The following is a 21553-nucleotide window of genomic DNA, read 5'->3' as shown; positions in this document are numbered from 1 at the left end:
GTGGCGGTGACAGCGGTGACAGCGGGTGCGGTGGCAGTGGGGGGGTTTCCTGAGGAAGCGCGTCCCCGGTGTCGCCTCCCCCGGCGGGGACGGGGTCAGCGCGGTGGCACCTCCCGGTTCCGCTGGGTCACCGGCCGGGGGGGACGCGGGGGACGCGGCGGGGGTGGGGACACGGGGGGACACGGGGGACATGGGACATGGGGGGACACGGGGGAACGCGGGGGGTGTGGGACACGGGGGACACAGGGGGGACATGGGGGTCGCGGGGGGTGTGGGGACACGGGGGACATGGGACACGAGGGACATGGGGGGACACGGGGGGTGTGGGGACACGGGGGGTGTGGGGACACTGGGGGACACGAGGGACATGGGACACGGGGGGACACGGGGGACGCGGAGGGGACGCGGGGGGGACGCGGGGGGAACGCGGGGGAACGCGGGGGGTGTGGGACACGGGGGACATGGGACATCGGGGGACACGGGGGGGACATGGGGGTCGCGGGGGGTGTGGGGACACGGGGGACATGGGACACGGGGGACATGGGACATCGGGGGACACAGGGGGGACATGGGGGTCGCGGGGGGTGTGGGGACACGGGGGACATGGGACACGAGGGACATGGGGGGACACGGGGGGTGTGGGGACACGGGACATGGGACACGGGGGGACACGGGGGGGGGATGCGGGGCGGGACACGGGGGGACACAGGGGAACGCGGGGGGTGTGGGGACACGGGGGGACACGGGGGGTGTGGGGACATGAGGGACATGGGACACGGGGGGACACGGGGGGACACGGGAGGTGTGGGGACACGGGGGGACACCGGGGGACACGGGAAGTGTGGGGACACGGGGGGACACGAGGGGCGCGGGGGACATGGGGGGACACGGGGAGTGCGGGGACAGAGGGAACAAGGGACCCCAAATGGCACAAGGGACCCCAAATGTCACAGGGATGGGACCCTGGGGACACAGGGGACCCCAAGTTACAGGGAGGGGACCCTATTGGGGACACGGGGGACCCCAAATGTCACAGGGACAGGACCCTGGGGATACAGGGACCCCATTGGGGACACAGGGGACCCCAAATATCACATGGAGGGGACCCTGGGGATACAGGGACCCCACTGGGGACACGGGGACCCCAAATGTCACAGCGACGGGACCCCGGTGACTCGGGGGTTAACACCCGCCCGCCGCCGATTGGCCAGCACAAGCAGCCAATCGCAGAGCAGCCCCCGCGCGGGGCCCCGCCCCCGCGGAGGGGGCGGGCCGTGCTGTCTCCATGCCAGGGCGCGGCCAATAGCAACGAGCGGCGGCCGCGCCCGGAGGCTCCTGATTGGCCAGCGCGGCGTTCGGGGGCGGGACCAGCCACGCCCTGTTTAAACCAAGCCGGGATGGGGCGGGGGGGGCGGTGCCCTTTTGTGCCCCACGCGTGTCCCCCCCACGGTGGTCGCCCCCGCAGATCCCCCCAACTCCCTTTGACCCCCCAAACTCCCCAATCCCCCCCCAAATTAACCCGTCATCCCCCTAAATCAACCCCAAATCAACCCCGACCCCCCCATTCCGGGGTGCGCCGCGCCTTTAAAGGGGCGTGGCCACGCCCGCTTCCGGTTCCGCTGTGGGCCCGGCCCGGCCCATGGCCGCCCGTCCCGGTCCCGCTCCCGGTTCGGCCTCCGAGCGCCCCGGCCCGGCCATGGGCTCCCGGTAGCGGCCCGGCCGGGCCCCCCCGCCCGCCCCGGGCCCCCCCGGCCCCCGGCCCCGGCCGCGATGTCTTCGCGCTCCGCCCTGGCGGCGGGGAACGAGCGGAACGCGGACGCGGTGAGCGGGGGGGGCGGGTTGTACCGGGTCAGTACCGGGGGGGGCGGGTTGGACCGGGTCAGTACCGGGAGGGGCGGGTTGGACCGGGTCAGTACCGGGGGGGGCGTTAGTACCGGGTTGGACCGGGTCAGTACCGGGGGGGGCGTTAGTACCGGGTTGTACCGGGTCAGTACCGGGGGGGGCGGGTTGTACCGGGTCAGTACCGGGGGGGGCGTTAGTACCGGGTTGGACCGGGTCAGTACCGGGGGGGGCGTTAGTACCGGGTTGGACCGGGTCAGTACCGGGGGGGCGTTAGTACCGGGTTGTACCGGGTTGTACCGGGGGGGCGTTAGTACCGGGTTGTACTGGGTTAGTACCGGGTTAGGATGGGGGGGGGGTCGCGTTAGTACCGGGTTGTACCGGGTTAGTACCGGGTTAGGATGGGGGGGGGGGTCGCGTTAGTGCCGGGTTAGTGCTGGGTTAGTACTGGGGGGGTCGCGTTAGTACTGGGTTGTACCGGGTTAGTACCGGGTTAGGATGGGGGGGGGTCGCGTTAGTACCGGGTTAGTGCTGGGTTAGTACTCGGGGGGGGGGTCGCGTTAGTACTGGGTTGTACCGGGTTAGTATTGGGTTAGGATGGGGGGGGGGTCGCGTTAGTGCCGGGTTAGTACTGGGTTAGTACTGGGGGGGTCGCGTTAATACCGGGTTGTACCGGGTTAGTACCGGGTTAGGATGGGGGGGGGGTTGCGTTAGTGCCGGGTTAGTGCTGGGTTAGTACTGGGGGGGGGTCGTGTTAGTACTGGGTTGTACCGGGTTAGTACTGGGGGGGTCGTGTTAGTACTGGGTTAGTACTGGGTTAGTACTGGGGGGGTCGCGTTAGTACCGGGTTGTACCGGGTTAGTACCGGGTTAGGATGGGGGGGGGTCGCGTTAGTACTGGGTTGTACCGGGTTAGTACTGGGGGGTCGCGTTAGTACCGGGTTGTACCGGGTTAGTACCGGGTTAGGATGGGGGGGGGGTCGCGTTAGTACTGGGTTGTACCGGGTTAGTACTGGGGGGGTCACGTTAGTACCGGGTTGTACCGGGTTAGTACCGGGTTAGGATGGGGGGGGGTCGCGTTAGTACTGGGTTGTACCGGGTTAGTACTGGGGGGGTCACGTTAGTACCGGGTTGTACCGGGTTAGTACCGGGTTAGGATGGGGGGGGGTCGCGTTAGTGCCGGGTTAGTGCTGGGTTAGTACTGGGGGGGGGTCGCGTTAGTACTGGGTTGTACCGGGTTAGTACTGGGGGGTCGCGTTAGTACTGGGTTAGTACTGGGTTAGTACCGGGTTGGTACTGGGGGGGGGGGTGTGTTGGAACCGGGTTAGTCCCGGGTTAGGACTGGGTTAGTACCGGGGGGGTCGTGTTAGTCCCGGGTTAGGACTGGGTTAGTACCGGGGGGCACTGGGTGGCACTGGGTTGTAGCGGGAGGTGGGTCGTGTTAGTCCCGGGTTAGTCCCGGGTTAGTCCCGGGTTAGTCCCGGGTTAGTCCCGGGTTAGTACTGGGTTAGTACTGGGTTAGTCCCGGGTTAGTCCCGGGTTAGTACTGGGTTAGTACTGGGTTAGTACCGGGGGGCACTGGGTGGCACCGGGTTGTACTGGGGGGGGTCGTGTTAGTCCCGGGTTAGTACTGGGTTAGTACCGGGGGGGTTGTGTTAGTCCCGGGTTAGTCCCGGGTTAGTCCCGGGTTAGTCCCGGGTTAGTACTGGGTTAGTCCCGGGGGGCACTGGGTGGCACCGGTTTGTACCGGGGGGGGTCGTGTTGGTAGCGGGTGGGTCCCGTTGGTACCGGGGGACCCGGGGGGGCCTGTTGGCCCTGGGGAGGGGTCTCAGCCCCGCTGGTCCCCCCATGATGGGCTGTGGGTCTGGGCCGTCCCCGTGTCCCCGGTGTCACCGCTGTCCCCCCGTGTCCCCGGTGTCACCGCTGTCCCCCCGTGTCCCCAGTGTCACCGCTGTCCCCCCGTGTCCCTGGTGTCACCGCTGTCCCCCCGTGTCCCCAGTGTCACCGCTGTCCCCCCCATGTCCCCGGTGTCACCGCTGTCCCCCCGTGTCCCCAGTGTCCCCGCTGTCCCCCCATGTCCCCGAGTGTCCCCGCTGTCCCTGGGGTGTCCCCATGTCCCCATGTCCCCAGCTGGGTGGCAGCTGCTCGGGCTGGTCCAGCCGCTCGCTGGGCTGTTCCCCTTGTCCCCATGTGTCACCACATGTGTCCCCCTGTGTCACCACATGTGTCCCCATGTGTCACCGTGTCCACATGTGTCACCAAGTCCCCATGTCTGGGGTGTCACCACTGTCCCTGTGTCCCTGGGTGTCACCGCTGTCGCTGTGTCCAGGCTGTCACCAGGTCTGGGGTGTCATTGCTGTCCCCATGTGTTACTGTTGTCCCTGGGTGTAGCCACTGTCCCCATGTGTGTCCCCATGTGTGTCCCCATGTGTGTCCCCATGTGTGTCCCCATGTGTGTCCCCATGTGTGTCCCCGTGTGTGTCCCCGTGTGTGTCCCCGTGTGTGTCCCCGTGTGTGTCCCCGTGTGTGTCCCCGTGTGTGTCCCCGTGTGTGTCCCCATGTGTGTCCCCATGTGTCCCCATGTGTGTCCCCATGTGTGTCCCCATGTGTGTCCCTATGTGTCTCAGTGTGTCCCCATGTGTCCCCATGTGTGTCTCAGTGTGTCTCAGTGTGTCTCAGTGTGTCTCAGTGTGTCCCCGTGTGTCCCCGTGTGTGTCCCCGTGTGTGTCCCCGTGTGTGTCCCCGTGTGTGTCCCCGTGTGTCCCCGTGTGTCTCAGTGTGTCCCCATGTGTGTCCCCATGTGTGTCCCATGTGTGTCCCCATGTGTGTCCCCATGTCTCACTGTGTGTGTCCCCATGTGTGTCCCCATGTGTCCCCATGTGTGTCCCCATGTGTGTCCCCATGTGTGTCCCCATGTGTGTCCCCGTGTGTGTCCCCGTGTGTGTCCCCATGTGTCCCCATGTGTGTCCCCATGTGTGTCCCCGTGTGTGTCCCCATGTCTCACTGTGTGTGTCCCCATGTGTGTCCCCATGTGTGTCCCCATGTGTCCCCATGTGTGTCCCCATGTGTGTCCCCATGTGTGTCCCCATGTGTGTCCCCATGTCTCACTGTGTGTGTCCCCATGTGTGTCCCCATGTGTGTCCCCATGTCTCACTGTGTGTGTCCCCATGTGTCCCCCCATGTGTCCCCCCATGTGTGCCCCCATGTGTCCCCCCATGTGTGTCCCCATGTGTGTCCCCATGTGTGTCCCCATGTGTGTCCCCATGTGTGTCCCCATGTGTCCCCATGTGTGTCCCCATGTGTGTCCCTGTGTGTCCCCGTGTGTCCCCATGTGTGTCCCCGTGTGTCCCCATGTGTCCCCATGTGTGTCCCCATGTGTCCCCATGTGTGTCCCTATGTGTCTCAGTGTGTCCCCATGTCTGTCCCCATGTGTCCCCATGTGTGTCCCTATGTGTCCCCATGTGTGTCCCTATGTGTGTCCCCATGTGTCCCCATGTGTGTCCCTATGTGTCTCAGTGTGTCCCCATGTGTGTCCCCATGTGCGTCCCCATGTGCGTCCCCATGTGCGTCCCCATGTGCGTCCCCATGTCTGTCCCTGTGTGTCTCAGTGTGTCCCCATGTGTCCCCATGTGTGTCCCCATGTGTGTCCCTGTGTGTCTCAGTGTGTCCCCATGTGTGTCCCCATGTGTGTCCCCATGTGTGTCCCTGTGTGTCTCAGTGTGTCCCCATGTGTCCCCATGTGTCCCCATGTGTGTCCCCATGTGTCTCAGTGTGTCCCCATGTGTCCCTATGTGTGTCCCTGTGTGTCCCCGTGTGTGTCCCTATGTGTCTCAGTGTGTCCCCATGTGTGTCCCCATGTGTGTCCCCATGTGTGTCCCCATGTGTGTCCCCATGTGTGTCCCCATGTGTCCCCATGTGTGTCCCCATGTGTGTCCCCATGTCTCACTGTGTGTGTCCCCATGTGTCACCGTGTCCCCATGTCTCACTGTGTGTGTCCCCATGTGTGTCCCCATGTGTGTCCCCATGTGTGTCCCCATGTGTCACGATGTGTGTCCCCATGTGTCCCCATGTGTCACTGTGTGTGTCCCCATGTGTCCCCATGTGTCACCGTGTCCCCTGTCCCCAGCTGGGCGGCAGCCGCTCGGACAAGGCCGCGGGCTGGTCGGGCCGCTCGCTGGGCTGTCCCCATGTGTCCCCATGTGTGTCCCCATGTGTGTCCCCATGTGTGTCCCCATGTGTCCCCATGTGTCACTGTGTTTGTCCCCTGTCCCCAGCTGGGCGGCAGCCGGTCTGACAAGGCCGCGGGCTGGTCGGGCCGCTCGCTGGGCTGTCCCCATGTGTGTCCCCATGTGTGTCCCCATGTGTCCCCATGTGTCCCCATGTGTCCCCATGTGTCCCCATGTGTCACTGTGTCCCCTGTCCCCAGCTGGGCGGCAGCCGCTCGGACAAGGTCCCCGGCTGGTCGGGCCGCTCGCTGGGCGCGCGCTGCCGCAACTCGGTGGCCTCGTGCCCCGAGGAGCAGCCGCACATCGGCAACTACCGGCTGCTGCGAACCATCGGCAAGGGCAACTTCGCCAAGGTCAAGCTGGCCCGCCACATCCTCACCGGCAGGGAGGTGGGACGGGGGGAAATGGGGTCCTGGGCGGGAAATGGGGGTCCCAGCGGGAACTGGGGGGAGAAATGGGGGTCCCAGGGGGAACTGGGAGTGATGGGAGGGGACTGGGAGGGACTGGGAGGAGAAATGGGGGTCCCGGGGGGGGCTGGGGGGAAATGGGGGGAGAAATGAGGGTCCCAGGGGGAACTGGGAGTGATGGGAGGGGACTGGGAGGGAAATGGGGGGAGAAATGGGGGTCCCGGGGGGAACTGGGAGGGACTGGGGGGGAAATGGGGGGAGAAATGGGGGTCCCAGGGGGAACTGGGAGTGATGGGAGGGGACTGGGAGGGACTGGGGGGAGAAATGGGGGGAGAAATGGGGGTCCCGGGGGGGGCTGGGGGGGGAATGGGGGTCCCGGGGGGAACTGGGAGGGACTGGGGGGGAAATGGGGGGAGAAATGGGGGTCCCAGGGGGAACTGGGAGGGACTGGGGGGGAAATGGGGGTCCCGGGGGGGGCTGGGGGGGAAATGGGGGGAGAAATGGGGGTCCCGGGGGGGGCTGGGGGGGAAATGGGGGTCCCGGGGGGAACTGGGAGGGACTGGGGGGGAAATTGGGGGAGAAATGGGGGTCCCGGGGGGAACTGGGAGTGATGGGAGGGGACTGGGAGGGACTGGGGGGAGAAATGGGGGTCCCGGGGGGAACTGGGAGGGGACTGGGGGGGAAATGGGGGGAGAAATGGGGGTCCCGGGGGGGGCTGGGGGGGAAATGGGGGTCCCAGGGGGAACTGGGAGGGACTGGGAGGGGACTGGGAGGGAACTGGGGGGAGAAATGGGGGTCCCGGGGGGGGGCTGGGGGGGAAATGGGGGTCCCAGCGGGAACTGGGGGGAGAAATGGGGGTCCCGGGGGGGGCTGGGGGGGAAATGGGGGGAGAAATGGGGGTCCCGGGGGGAACTGGGAGGGACTGGGGGGAGAAATGGGGGTCCCAGGAGTAACTGGGGATCATGGGGGGGAACTGGGAGGGACTGGGGGGTCGTGGGGGGGGAAATGGGGGTTCCGAGAGGAACTGGGAGCAACTGGGAGGAGAGGGTGACGCTGTGGGGGTGTCACCATCTGTCCCCCCCCCCAGGTGGCCATAAAAATCATCGACAAGACGCAGCTGAACCCCACCAGCCTGCAGAAGGTGGGGGCACCCATGGGTGGGGGGGCACCCGTGGGTGTTGGGGCACCCATTGGGTGTTGAAGGGGGGTCCCAACCCCCCCACTAACCCCCTGTCCCCCCCCTGCAGCTTTTCCGCGAGGTTCGAATCATGAAGGGGCTGAATCACCCCAACATCGGTGAGCGGGGGGGCACCCATGGGTGGGGGGGGTGGGGGGCACCCATGGGTGCTGACCCCCCCTCTCGGCCCCCCCCCCCGCAGTGAAGTTATTTGAGGTCATCGAGACGGAGAAGACGCTGTATCTGGTGATGGAGTACGCCAGCGCCGGTGAGCCCCCACCCGTGGGTGCTGACCCCCACCCGTGGGTGCTGACCCCCACCCGTGGGTGCTGACCCCCACCCGTGGGTGCTGAGACCCCCACCCATGGGTGCTGAGACCCCCACCCATGGGTGCTGACCCCCACCCATGGGTGCTCAGACCCCACCCACGGGTGCTGACCCCCACCCATGGGTGCTCATCCCCCCCCCCGGACACCCAGACCCCCACCCATGGGTGCTGAGCCCCACCCATGGGTGCTGAGCCCCACCCACGGGTGCTCAGACCCCCACCCACGGGTGCTGACCCCCACCCATGGGTGCTCAGACCCCCACCCATGGGTGCTCATTCCCCCCCACCCCGGGCACTCAGACCCCCACCCATGGGTGCTCATCCCCCCCCCCCGGGCACTCAGACCCCCACCCACGGGTGCTGAGCCCCACCCATAGGTGCTCAGACCCCACCCATGGCACCCTGACCCCCACCCATGGGTGCTGACCCTCCACATGGCACCCAGACCCCCACCCATGGGTGCTGACCCCCCCAGCACCCTGACCCCCACCCATGGGTGTCATTTTCCCCCCCCAGGTGAGGTGTTCGACTACCTGGTGTCCCACGGGAGGATGAAGGAGAAGGAGGCGCGGGCCAAGTTCCGGCAGGTGGGGACACTGGGGGGGACACTGGGGACATCGGGGGCTATGGGGACACTGGGGACACTGGGGGGCCAAGTTATGGCAGTTGGGGACACTGGGGACATTGGGGGGGACGCTGGGGGGGACACTGGGGACATTGGGGGCTTTGGGGACACTGGGGGGCCAAGTTATGGCAGTTGGGGACACTGGGGACATCGGGGGGGACATAGGGGACACTGGGGACAATGGGGGGGACATTGGGGGCTTTGGGGACACTGGGGGGCCAAGTTATGGCAATTGGGGACACTGGGGACATTGGGGGGGACATAGGGGACACTGGGGACATTGAGGGGGACACTGGGGGCTTTGGGGACACTGGGGGGCCAAGTTCTGGCAGGTGGGGACGCTGGGGACAATGCGGGGGCAAGTTTGGGCAGGTTGGGGGGACGCTGGGGACATTGGTGGCATTGGGGACACTGGGGAGCCAACAGATGGGGACACAGGGGAGACACTGGGGACACTGGGAGGACATGTGGGGGGACATTGGGGACAGCAGGGGGGACATTGGGGACACTGGGGGGGCCGTGGGGGGCGGGGCCGTTGGTGGCAGTTGGGGACAGGGAGGGCTGGCACGTGGCGGCCACACGTGGCCACCATCGATCCCCCCGCCCCGGGGCTGTGACATGGAGGGGGGGGGACACTCGGTGACACCCGCGCCGTCCCCAGATCGTCTCGGCCGTGCACTATTGTCACCAGAAGAACATCGTGCACCGCGACCTCAAGGTGGGACCCGGTGACACCCCCGGGGTCCCCTGGGGGGTGACACCCCGCGGGGTGACAATGGGGTGACACCCCATGGGGTGACAATGGGGTGGCGCGGTGTCCCTTGCTGTGGCTTTTCCGGTGTCCCTGTGCCACGTGGGGGGCCTGGGATGGTGTCCCCAATGTCGCGGTGTCCCCAATGTCCCTGATGTCCCCATCCCGGTGTCCCCAATGTCCCAGTGTCCCCATCCCGCTGTCCCCATCCCGCTGTCCCCATCCCACTGTCCCCATCCCTGTGCCCATTCTGCTGTCCCCATCCCGCTGTCCCCAGTGTCCCCACCTCACTGTCCCCATCCCCGTGCCCATCCTGCTGTCCCAGTCCCAGTGTCCCCAATGTCCCCAGTGTCCCCAGTGTCCCCAATGTCCCCGCAGGCCGAGAACCTGCTCCTGGACGCTGAGGCCAACCGGTGTCCCCGTCCCAGTGTCCCCAGTGTCCCCATCCCAGTGCCCATCTTAGTGCCCTTGTCCCGTTGTCCCCATCCCCGTCCCACTGTCCCCACTGTCCCCACTGTCCCCACTGTCCCCACTGTCCCCACTGTCCCCTAGGCCGAGAACCTGCTCCTGGACGCCAAGGCCAACCAGTGTCCCCAGTCTCCCCGATGTCCCCAATGTCCCCAATGTCCCCGCAGGCCGAGAACCTGCTCCTGGACGCTGAGGCCAACTGGTGTCTCCAGTGTCCCCACTGTCCCCATTGTCCCCAACGTCCCCATTGTCCCCAACGTCCCCATTGTCCCCAACGTCCCCATTGTCCCCGCTGTCCCCAGGCTGAGAACCTGCTCCTGGACGCCGAGGTCAACTGGTGTCTCCAGTGTCCCCGATGTCCCCAGTCTCCCTGTTGTCCCCACTGTCCCCAACGTCCCCAACGTCCCCATTGTCCCCGCTGTCCCCAGGCTGAGAACCTGCTCCTGGATGCCGAGGCCAACTGGTGTCTCCAGCGTCCCTAATGTCCCCACTATCCCCACTGTCCCCAACGTCCTCACTGTCCCCAACGTCCCCGTTGTCCCCCTTCTCCCCATTGTCCCCAGTGTCCCCAACGTCCCCATTGTCCCCACTGTCCCCAGCGTCCCCATTGACCCCGCTGTCCCCAGGCTGAGAACCTGCTCCTGGACGCCGAGGCCAACTGGTGTCCCCACTGTCCCCAATGTCCCCAACGTCCCCGTTGTCCTCGTCCTCCCCATTGCCCCCAACGTCCCCACTGTCCCCAACATCCCCATTGTCCCCACTGTCCCCAACATCCCCATTGTCCCCAGTGTCCCCAACGTCCCCATTGTCCCCGCTGTCCCCAACATCCCCATTGTCCCCACTGTCCCCAACATCCCCATTGTCCCCACTGTCCCCAACGTCCCCAGGCTGAGAACCTGCTCCTGGATGCTGAGGCCAACTGGTATATCCAGTGTCCCCAATGTCCCCACTGTCCCCAACATCCCCGTTGTCCCCGTTGTCCCTATCGTCCCCACTGTCCCCAACATCGCCGTTGTCCCCAACATCCCCGTTGTCCCCATTGTCCCCGTTGTCCCCAACGTTGCTGTTGTCCCCGCTGTCCCCAGGCCGAGAACCTGCTCCTGGACGCCAAGGCCAACTGGTGTCCCCACTGTCCCCGACGTCCCCACTGTCCCCGACGTCCCCACTGTCCCCAACGTCCCCATTGTCCCCAACGTCCCCACTGTCCCCAGGCTGAGAACCTGCTCCTGGACGCCGAGGCCAACTGGTGTCTCCAGTGTCCCCGATGTCCCCAGTCTCCCTGTTGTCCCCACTGTCCCCAACGTCCCCGTTGTCCCCATTGTCCCCATTGTCCCCACTGTCCCCGCTGTCCCCAGGCCGAGAACCTGCTCCTGGACGCCGAGGCCAACATCAAGATCGCCGACTTCGGCTTCAGCAACGAGTTCTCGCCGGGCTCCAAGCTGGACACGTTCTGCGGGTCCCCCCCGTACGCCGCCCCCGAGCTCTTCCAGGGCAAGAAGTACGACGGCCCCGAGGTCGACATCTGGAGCCTGGGGGTCATCCTGTACACGCTGGTCAGCGGCTCCCTGCCCTTCGACGGCCACAACCTCAAGGTGTCACCCTTTGTCACCTCCTGTCACCCCCTGGCACCCCCTGGTGCCCCCTGTCCCACCTGGTGTGTGTGTCAGTGATGGGCACCCAAATGGGGACAGCACCCGTCCCTTGGGTGTCCTGTACATGCTGGTCAGCGGCTCCCTGCCCTTCGACGGCCACAAGCTCAAGGTGTCACCTTTTGTCACCTCCTGTCACCCCTTGGCACCTCCTGGTACCCTCTAGTACCCCCTGGCACCCCCTGTCCCACCTGGTGTATCAGTGGTGGGCACCCCAAACCCACTGGGGACAGCGCTGTCCCCTCCCTGTGCCTCTCCCATGGGTGTCCCCACCTTCCCATGGGTGTCCCCACCTTCCCATGGGTGTCCCCACCCTGATTGGTGTCCCCAACCCCAGCTCGATGTCCCCTCCTGTCCCCACCACCTTGTGCACATCCCAGCGCCCCAAACCCACTGGGGACAGCGCTGTCCCCTCCCTGTGCCACGGATGGGGACGTTGGCCGTGCCCGGTGTCCCCCGCCCCCCCCGGTGTCCCCCGCCCCCCCCGGTGTCCCCATTGTCCCCGTTGTCCCCAGGAGCTGCGGGAGCGGGTGCTGCGCGGGAAGTACCGGGTGCCCTTCTACATGTCGACCGACTGCGAGAACATCCTGCGGCGCTTCCTGGTGCTCAACCCGGCCAAGCGCTGCACGCTGGAGGTGACACGGGGACATCGGGGACGCTGGGGACATCGGGGGACATGGGGACATCGGGGGACACTGGGGACATGGGGACATCGGGGAGAGGGGGGACACTGGGGACATGGGGCTGGCACTGTCCCCCCTGGTGCTCAACCCGGCCAAGTGCTGCACGCTGGAGGTGACATGGGGACGCTGGGGACATTGGGGACACTGGGGACATCGGGGACACTGGGGACATCGGGGGACATAGGGACATGGGGACATCGGGGAGAGGGGGGACATCAGAGGGCTCAGGGAGGGGACACCAAAGGACACGGGCTCAGGGGGGTCCCCAGGGCTGGGGCTCATGTACCCCTAGTGACACGTTGTCACCCGTTGTCACCTATTGTCACCCGTTGTCACCCGCAGCAAATCATGAAGGACAAGTGGATCAACATCGGCTACGAGGGGGACGAGCTCAAGCCCTACAAGGAGCCCGAGGAGGACTTTGGGGACACCAAACGCATCGGTGAGGTGACAAAGCCACCCGGGGGGGGACGGTGGCACCGCGGGGACGTCCCCTGAGTGTCCCCGCGGTGTCCCCGTGTCCCCGCAGAGGTGATGGTGGGCATGGGCTACACCCGCGACGAGATCAAGGAGTCGCTGAGCACCCAGAAGTACAACGAGGTGACGGCCACCTACCTCCTGCTGGGCAGGAAGAGCGAGGTGCGGGGACACCGGTGACAGCGGGTGACACTGGGTGACAGTAGGTGATACCAGGTGACACTGGGTGACACCGGGTGACACAGGTGGAGGCCGGGGAGTCCCGTACAGGCAGCAGCCTGTCCCTGGCACGGCTGACTCTGGGTGACTCTGGGTGACTCTGGGTGACTCCGGGTGACACCGGGTGACACGGGTGACACAGGTGGAGGCCGGGGAGTCCCGTACAGGCAGCAGCCTGTCCCTGGCGCGGGTGACTCTGGGTGACTCTGGGTGACTCTGGGTGACTCCGGGTGACACCGGGTGACACGGGTGACACAGGTGGAGGCCGGGGAGTCCCGTACAGGCAGCAGCCTGTCCCTGGCGCGGGTGCGGGCGCCCGGCGAGGTGACAAACGGCAAAGCCACCGCGCACGCCAAGGGCCAGCGCGGGGCCGGCGGCTACCACCGGCAGCGGCGCCACAGCGACTTCTGTGAGTGCCCGTGGCAACGGGTCCCCCGTGTCCCCTGGGGTGGCCCCGTGTCCCCTGGGGTGGCCCCATGTCCCCTGGGGTAGCCCCGTGTCCCCTGGGGTGGCCCCGTGTCCCCTGGGGTGGCCCCATGTCCCCTGGGGTGGCCCCGTGTCCCCTGGGGTGGCCCCGTGTCCCCTGGGGTGGCCCCATGTCCCCCGTGTCCCCTGGGGTGGCCCCATGTCCCTCGTGTCCCGTGGGGTGGCCCCATGTCCCCCTGTCCCCGGGTGGCACCTGGGGTGCCCCTGGGGTGGCCCCGTGTCCCTTGGGGTGTCCCCAGGGTGTCCCCATGTCCTTCGGGGTGGGCCTGGGGTGTCCCAGTGTTCTTGTGTCCCCTGGGGTGGCACCATGTCCCCCTGTCCCCTGGGTGGCCATGGGGTGGCACTATGTCCCCTTGTCCCCTGGGGAGGCACCATGTGCCCCTGTCCCCTGGGGTGTCCCTGTGTCCCTTGTCACCTGGGGGGGGTCACAGCGTCCCCTGGGCTGTCCCTGTGTCCCTTGTCCCCTGGGGGGGGGTCACAGTGTCCCTTCACTGTCCCCGACCCCCCCATGTCCATGTCCCCCCCCTCCAGGCGGCCCCTCTCCCCTCCCCGCCCCCCCCAAGCGCAGCCCCACGAGCGGGGGGGGGGACGCGGAGCTGAAGGACGAGCGGCTGCCCCCCCCCCGCAAGGGCAGCTGCAGCCTCGGGGGGGGGACGCGGGGGGGCGCCCCCCCCTCCAGCCCCATGGTCAGCAGCGCCCACAACCCCAACAAGGCCGAGATCCCCGACAGGCACAAGGACGGGGGCAGCACGGTGGGGGGGGCACCCTGGGTGGGGGGGGGCACATTGGGATTGGGGGGCACCCTGGGGGGCGGGGCCCTGGGGATTGGGGTGCACCCTTTGTTGGGGGGGGCCCTGGGGTGGGGGGGCACATTGGGATTGGGGGGGGGTGCTGTGGGGTGGGGGGCACCGTGGGGTTGGGGGGGGGGGGCATGGGATAGGGGGGCACCTTAGGGTGGGGGGCACCCTGGGGTTGGGGGGATTTTGGGGGGAACCCTGGGGTGGGGGGGGCATGTTGGGATTGGGGGGGACACTGGGGTGGGGGGGCACCTGGGGGTGGGGGGGGCACATTGGGATGGGGGGGGGGGGTGCTGTGGGGTGGGGGGCACCCTGGGGTTGGGGGGATTTTGGGGGGGACCCTGGGGTGGGGGGGACATGGGCGGGGAGGGGGGGATCTGGGGGGTGCACCCTGGGGTGGGGGGGGGGTATCTTGGGGTGGGGGGGGCATGTTGGGGTGGGGGTCAGGGCTCCCCCCATCCCAATGCTGATCTGTATGGGTGTGTGTGTCCCCCCCCAGCCCAACCCCCCCCCCAGCGCCATGGGCCGCAGGAACACGTACGTGTGCGCCGAGCGCCCCGAGCGGCCCCCCCTGCTGCACAACGGCAAGGAGAACAGGTACGGCACCCCAAAACCCCCCCACAGCCCCCCCAGGACCCCCAAACCCCCCCACAGCCCCCCAGACCCCCATAACCCCCCCAAACCCCCCCAGTCCACACAGTCCTCAGGTGCCCCCCCAGCACTGTCTCAGGTCGGGGTCCCCCATGTCCCCAGCTCAGTCCTGGTTTGGGGGTCCCCCCTGTCCCCTCTGACCCATGTCCCCTGTCCCCAGCTCGGTCCCAGTTCAGGGTCCCCCTATGTCCCCCCATGTCCCCCTGACCTGTGTCCCCCCCATGTCCCCAGCTCTGTCCTGGGTTGGGCTCCCCCCTGTCCCCCCATGTCCCCTGACCTGTGTCCCCTGTCCCCAGCTCAGTCCTGGGTTGGGGTCCCCCATGTCCCCCCATGTCCCCCATGTCCCCTGAGCCGTGTCCCCTGTCCCCAGCTCAGTCCTGGGTTGGGGTCCCCCATGTCCCCCACGTCCCCCATGTCCCCCCATGTCCCCTGAGCCGTGTCCCATGTCCCCAGCTCAGTCCTGGGTTGGGGTCCCCCATGTCCCCCCATGTCCCCCATGTCCCCTGAGCCGTGTCCCATGTCCCCAGCTCAGTCCTGGGTTGGGGTCCCCCATGTCCCCCACGTCCCCCATGTCCCCCCATGTCCCCTGAGCCGTGTCCCATGTCCCCAGCTCAGTCCTGGGTTGGGGTCCCCCATGTCCCCCCATGTCCCCCCATGTCCCCTGACCGGTGTCCCATGTCCCCAGCTCAGTCCTGGGTTGGGGTCCCCCATGTCCCCCACGTCCCCATGTCCCCCCACGTCCCCTGACGTGTCCCATGTCCCCAGCTCAGTCCTGGGTTGGGGTCCCCCATGTCCCCATGTCCCCCATGTCCCCCCATGTCCCCTGACCTGTGTCCCATGTCCCCAGCGCAGTCCTGGGTTGGGGTCCCCCATGTCCCCCCATGTCCCCTGAGCCGTGTCCCATGTCCCCAGCTCAGTCCTGGGTTGGGGTCCCCCATGTCCCCCCATGTCCCCTGACCTGTGTCCCCTGTCCCCAGCTCAGTCCTGGGTTGGGGTCCCCCATGTCCCCCCACGTCCCCCATGTCCCCCATGTCCCCTGTCCCCTGACGTGTCCCATGTCCCCAGCTCAGTCCTGGGTTGGGGTCCCCCATGTCCCCCCATGTCCCCCCATGTCCCCCATGTCCCCTGTCCCCTGACGTGTCCCCTGTCCCCAGCGCGGCGGCGGCGCGGGGCGCCCCCCCGTCCCCCCGGCTGGCTCGCGGCTCGGGCGCCCGCAGCACGTTCCACGGGGGGCAGGTGCGGGAGCGGCGGGGGGGGGACAGGGGCGGCGGCCCCCCCGGGGGTCCCCCCGCGTCCCCTCCCCCGGCGCTGCCCCCCGAGGCCGCGCCCCTCCCCCACAGCCGCGCCCGCGCCACCTCCAACCTCTTCAGCAAACTGACCAGCAAGCTCAGCCGCAGGTGAGCCTTCCTCATCTTCATCATCCTCAGCATCATCCTCTTCCTCCTCCTCATCATCTTCATCCTCATCTGCATCCTTATCATCATCATCCTCCTCCTCCTCATTATCATCCTCATCTTCCTCCTCATTATCATCACCCTCATCCTCATCTTCTTCCTCTTTGTCCTCATCTTCATTCTCCTCCTCCTCATCCTCCTCATCATCACCCTCATCTTCATCCTCCTCCTCCTCCTCCTCCTCCTCCTCCTCCTCCTCCTCCTCATCCTCCTCCTCCTCATCCTCCTCCTCATTATCATCACCCTCATCTTCATCCTCATCTTCCTCCTCCTCATCTTCCTTCTCATTGTCCTCATCATCCTCCCTACCCTTCTCATCATCTTCCTCATTATCATCACCCTCATCCTCCTTCTCCTTATCTTTCTCCTCTTCCTCATCATCCTCATTATCATCACCCTCATCTTCATCCTTCTCCTCCTCCATCATTCTCACTACCCTCATCTTCTTCTTCCTCCTCCTCATCCTCCTCATCTTCCTCCTCCTCATCACCTTTCTCCTCCTCATCCTCATCTTCCTTCTCACTATCCTCCTCTTCCTCCTCCTCCTCTTCCTCCTTCTCCTTTTCCTCCTCCTCTTCTTCCTCCTCCTCATCTTCTTCCTCGTCCTCCTCATCCTCCTTCTCGTCACCCTCATCTTCTTCCTCCCCTTCATCATCCCCATCCACTTCATCCTCATCCTCCTCTTCCTCACCTTCTGTTCATCTTCCTCACCACCTTTCTCTTACTCTCTTTCCTCCTCCTCCTCCTTCTCTCCTTCCTCCTCCTGTCCTTCCTCTTCTTCCTCCTGTCCTTCTTCCTCCTCTTCCTCCTCCTGTCCTTCCTCCTCCTCCTCCTCTTGTGTTCCAGGGTCACTCTTGACCCGTCCAAGCGCCAGAGCTCCAACCGCTGCGTCTCGGGCGCCCCCCGCCCCCCGGAGCCAAGATCCGTAAGTGACCATCCCGGTGCCACCAGTGACCATCCCGGTGCCACCAGTGACCATCCCAGTGTCCATAGTGACCATCCCGGTGCCACCAGTGACCATCCCAGTGCCACCAGTGACCATCCCGGTGCCACCAGTGACCATCCCAGTGTCCATAGTGACCATCCCGGTGTCCATAGTGACCATCCCAGTGTCCATAGTGACCATCCCGGTGCCACCAGTGACCATCCCAGTGCCACCAGTGACCATCCCGGTGCCACCAGTGACCATCCCAGTGTCCATAGTGACCATCCCAGTGTCCATAGTGACCATCCCAGTGTCCATAGTGACCATCCCGGTGCCACCAGTGACCATCCCAGTGTCCATAGTGACCATCCCAGTGTCCATAGTGACCATCCCGGTGCCACCAGTGACCATCCCGGTGCCACCAGTGACCATCCCAGTGTCCATAGTGACCATCCCAGTGCCACCAGTGACCATCCCGGTGCCACCAGTGACCATCCCGGTGCCACCAGTGACCATCCCAGTGTCCATAGTGACCATCCCAGTGCCACCAGTGACCATCCCGGTGCCACCAGTGACCATCCCGGTGCCACCAGTGACCATCCCAGTGTCACCAGTGACCATCCCAGTGTCCATAGTGACCATCCCGGTGCCACCAGTGACCATCCCAGTGTCCATAGTGACCATCCCAGTGCCACCAGTGACCATCCCAGTGTCCATAGTGACCATCCCAGTGCCACCAGTGACCATCCCGGTGCCACCAGTGACCATCCCGGTGCCACCAGTGACCATCCCAGTGTCCATAGTGACCATCCCAGTGCCACCAGTGACCATCCCAGTGTCCATAGTGACCATCCCAGTGTCCATAGTGACCATCCCAGTGCCACCAGTGACCATCCCAGTGTCCATAGTGACCATCCCGGTGTCCATAGTGACCATCCCGGTGTCCATAGTGACCATCCCGGTGCCCCCAGTGACCATCCCGGTGCCACCAGTGACCATCCCAGTGTCCATAGTGACCATCCCAGTGTCCATAGTGACCATCCCAGTGTCCATAGTGACCATCCCGGTGCCACCAGTGACCATCCCGGTGCCACCAGTGACCATCCCAGTGTCCATAGTGACCATCCCGGTGCCACCAGTGACCATCCCGGTGCCACCAGTGACCATCCCAGTGCCACCAGTGACCATCCCAGTGCCACCAGTGACCATCCCAGTGCCACCAGTGCCCCCAGTGGCCTCTGCCTTTGCTCCTGTCCCTTCTCTCTCTCTCCTCTTGGCCTTTACTGTCGCTGGGGGGGGGTTGGGGGGTGTCCCCCAAATTTGGGGGGTGGGGGGGGTCCTGGTGCTCAGTGCGTGTCCCCCCACCCCCCCATTGTGTTGTGCTCCCCCCAACATGTTGTGTCCCCCCCCAGGGTCACAGACGAACCTGAGAGAATCGGGGGACCTGCGATCGCAAGGTGGGTCCTGCCCCCCAAATCCCCCCCCCCCACTGCCCTATAGGCCCCATACCCACCCTTTAGGTCCCCCCATACCCCCCTATGCCCCCTATACCACCCCTATGCCCCCTATACCACCCCATAGCCCCCATACTCCCTGTAGACCCCCCCTATAGCCCCCATACCCCCCCATAGCCCCCATACTCCCCGTATATTCCCCCGTATAGCCCCATACCCCCCTGTAGCCCCATACTCCCCATATAGCCCCTATAGCCCACGTACCCCCCCCTATAGCCCCCATACTCCCCGTATACCCCCGTATAGCCCCCATACCCCCCTGTAGCCCCCATACTCCCCATATAGCCCCTATAGCCCACGTACCCCCCCTATAGCCCCCATACTCCCTGTATACCCCCCATGGCCCACATACCGCCCCCATAGCCCCTATACCCCTGCTATGTCCCCCCTATAGTCCCCATACCCCCTCTATGGCCCCCATACTCCCTGTATGTCCCCCCTATAGCCCCATACTCCCTGTAGACCCCACTATGGCCCCTATACCACCCCATACCCACCCGTATACCCCCCTATACCCCCCCTATAGCCCCCATACTCCCTGTAGACCCCGCTATGGCCCCTATACCACCCCATACCCCCCATATACCCCCCTATACCCCCCCTATAGCCACCATACTCCCAGTAGACCCCGCTATGGCCCCTATACCACCCCATACCCCCCATATATCCCCCTATACCCCCCCTATAGCCCCCATACTCCCTGTAGACCCCGCTATGGCCCCTATACCACCCCATACCCACCCCATATACCCCCCTATACCCCCTCTATAGCCCCCATACTCCCTGTAGACCCCGCTATGGCCCCTATACCACCCCATACCCCCCATATATCCCCCTATAACCCCCCTATAGCCCCCATACTCCCTGTAGACCCACCTATGGCCCCTATACCACCCCATACCCCCCCATATATCCCCCTATAACCCCCATACCCCCCCGCAGTCGCCATCTACCTGGGGATCAAGCGCAAGCCGCCCCCCGGCTGCTCCGAGGCGCCGGGCGTGTGACGGTGACAACGCCGGTGACAGTGACGGTGACGAGACCCCCGGCCGGGGGGGGGCCCCGCCGGACCCCGCCCCCGGCCCCCGGCCCCCCCTCCTGCCCCCGCACCCCCGCCCCACGCCGGGGGGGGACCCCCAGTTCTGCCGCTTCCAGCCCCGCGTCTGCCGGCTCCAGCGCCCGGGGGGCCCGGGGGGGGCGGGCCGGGGGCTGCCGGGGGGGGGCAGCGGCTTTGGGGACGCGGTGACGAACTTTGGGGACACGGTGATGAACTTTGGGGACACGGCAGCGCGGGTGGCGGGGCGCGTCCAGCTCTAGGGAACCCCCCGGAAATGGGGACCCCCCCCCGGGGATGGGGAACACCCCCGGAAATGGGGAAACCCCCCTGGGGATGGGGAACACCCCCGGAAATGGGGAAACCCCCCTGGGGATGGGGAACACCCCCGGAAATGGGGAAACGCCCCCCGGAGATGGGAAACCCCCCTGGGGATGGGGAAACCCCCTTGGGGGTTGGGGAATCCCCCCCTGGGGATGGGGAAACCCCCCCGGAAATGGGGAGCCCCCCCCACCTCGTTCTGGGGTGCATCCAGCTCTAGGGAACCCCCCAACATGGGGAACCCCCCCTGGAGATGGGAAGCCACCCTGGAAATGGGGAATCACCCCAGAAATGGGGGGACCCCCCCGGAGATGGGAATCCCCCTGGAGCTGGGGATTTTCCCCCCCCGGGATGGGGAACCCCCCCGGAAATGGGGGATCCCCCCCTGGGGGATGGGAACCCCCAGGACGCACCAGATCCAGCGCTGGGACCCCCCCGGGGCCACCGGAGCTGGGCCCCCCCAGGACGCACCAGGACCCCCCCCGGGGGGCCACCGGAGCTGGGGACCCCCCAGGACATACCAGGACCCCCTGGGGGGCCACCGGAGCTGGGACCCCCCCAGGACGCACCAGGACCCCCCCGGGGGTGTCACCGGAGCTGGGACCCCCAGGACGCACCAGGACCCCCCCGGGGGGCCACCGGAGCCTGGGACCCCCCCAGGACACACCAGGACCCCCCCAGGACACACTGGATCCGGCATCGGGTCCCCCCACGGTGACCTTGACCCCGGCGTCCCCTTGGGGACATCAGCACCTTTGGGGTTCCCCCCCACATGTCACCAGCCCCACAACCTTGGGGACATCGCTGCCAAGACCTTGGGGACCCTGAGCTCCAGGACCTTGGGGACATCGCTGCCAAGACCTTGGGGACCAACCAGCCTTGGGGACATCAGCTCTGGGACTTGAGGGACCACCAGCCTTGGGGACCTTGGGGACATCAGCTCGGGGCCCCCCGGCTCTAGCGCCTTGGGGACATGGGCTCTGGGACCTCGGTGTCCCCCAGCTTGGGGACCTTGGGGACATCATTGGGGTCCCCCAGCTCCAAGATTCGGGGCTCAATGTCACCTCCAGCCCCCCCCCAAGGTCCCCCAGCCCCCCCATGGGGACTGTCCCCATGTCCCCAAGCCCTGGGACTGACGACTCCGGTGTCACCCCCCCCATCCCCCCACCCCCCCAGCACATTTTTAAGTTATTCCTGCCCTGGGCTGTACCCCGACCCCCCCAATAAACATAGGAAACCTGGTGGTGTCACCGAGACCCCCCCCAGTGTCACGGGACCCCCCGGTGTCACCAGAACCCCCCTGGCACTGGGACCAGCAGCATTGAGACCGATCTTGGCGGGGGGGGTCCCAAGGTGGGGGTGCCTGTGCCCCCCCAAATGCACCCCGGACGCCTGGGTCCACGGCAGGGACCAGCAGCATTGAGACCGATCTGGGGGGGGGTCCCCAATTGAAGTGGGGGGGGGGTCCCAGTTGAAAGGGGGTGCCCAAGTGGGGGGGTCCCA

General features: G+C 66.3%; 1 protein-coding gene across 1 annotated transcript; it reads left to right on the top strand.

Annotated features, from left to right (window-relative positions):
• The first annotated feature begins 1601 nt into the window (after positions 1 to 1601).
• On the top strand, positions 1602 to 19829 carry MARK4 (microtubule affinity regulating kinase 4). The gene is given in 19 exon segments (XM_082074053.1): positions 1602 to 1821; positions 6265 to 6453; positions 7559 to 7612; positions 7719 to 7767; positions 7851 to 7916; positions 8493 to 8563; positions 9263 to 9319; positions 11176 to 11412; positions 11985 to 12104; positions 12495 to 12594; positions 12682 to 12791; positions 13107 to 13257; positions 13866 to 14086; positions 14631 to 14728; positions 15937 to 16179; positions 17083 to 17138; positions 17141 to 17161; positions 18574 to 18618; positions 19618 to 19829. Coding segments are annotated over 19 exon segments (2004 nt in total). The 5' UTR covers positions 1602 to 1770; the 3' UTR covers positions 19683 to 19829.
• The last annotated feature ends 1724 nt before the right edge of the window (positions 19830 to 21553 follow it).

The sequence above is a fragment of the Streptopelia decaocto genome (genome assembly GCF_964273445.1).
Source record: "Streptopelia decaocto genome assembly, chromosome: 32".
NCBI classification, from domain to species: Eukaryota; Metazoa; Chordata; class Aves; order Columbiformes; family Columbidae; genus Streptopelia; species Streptopelia decaocto.
The sequence above is the reverse complement of the archived record's forward strand: the minus strand, read 5'-3'. Positions and strand labels throughout refer to the sequence as shown.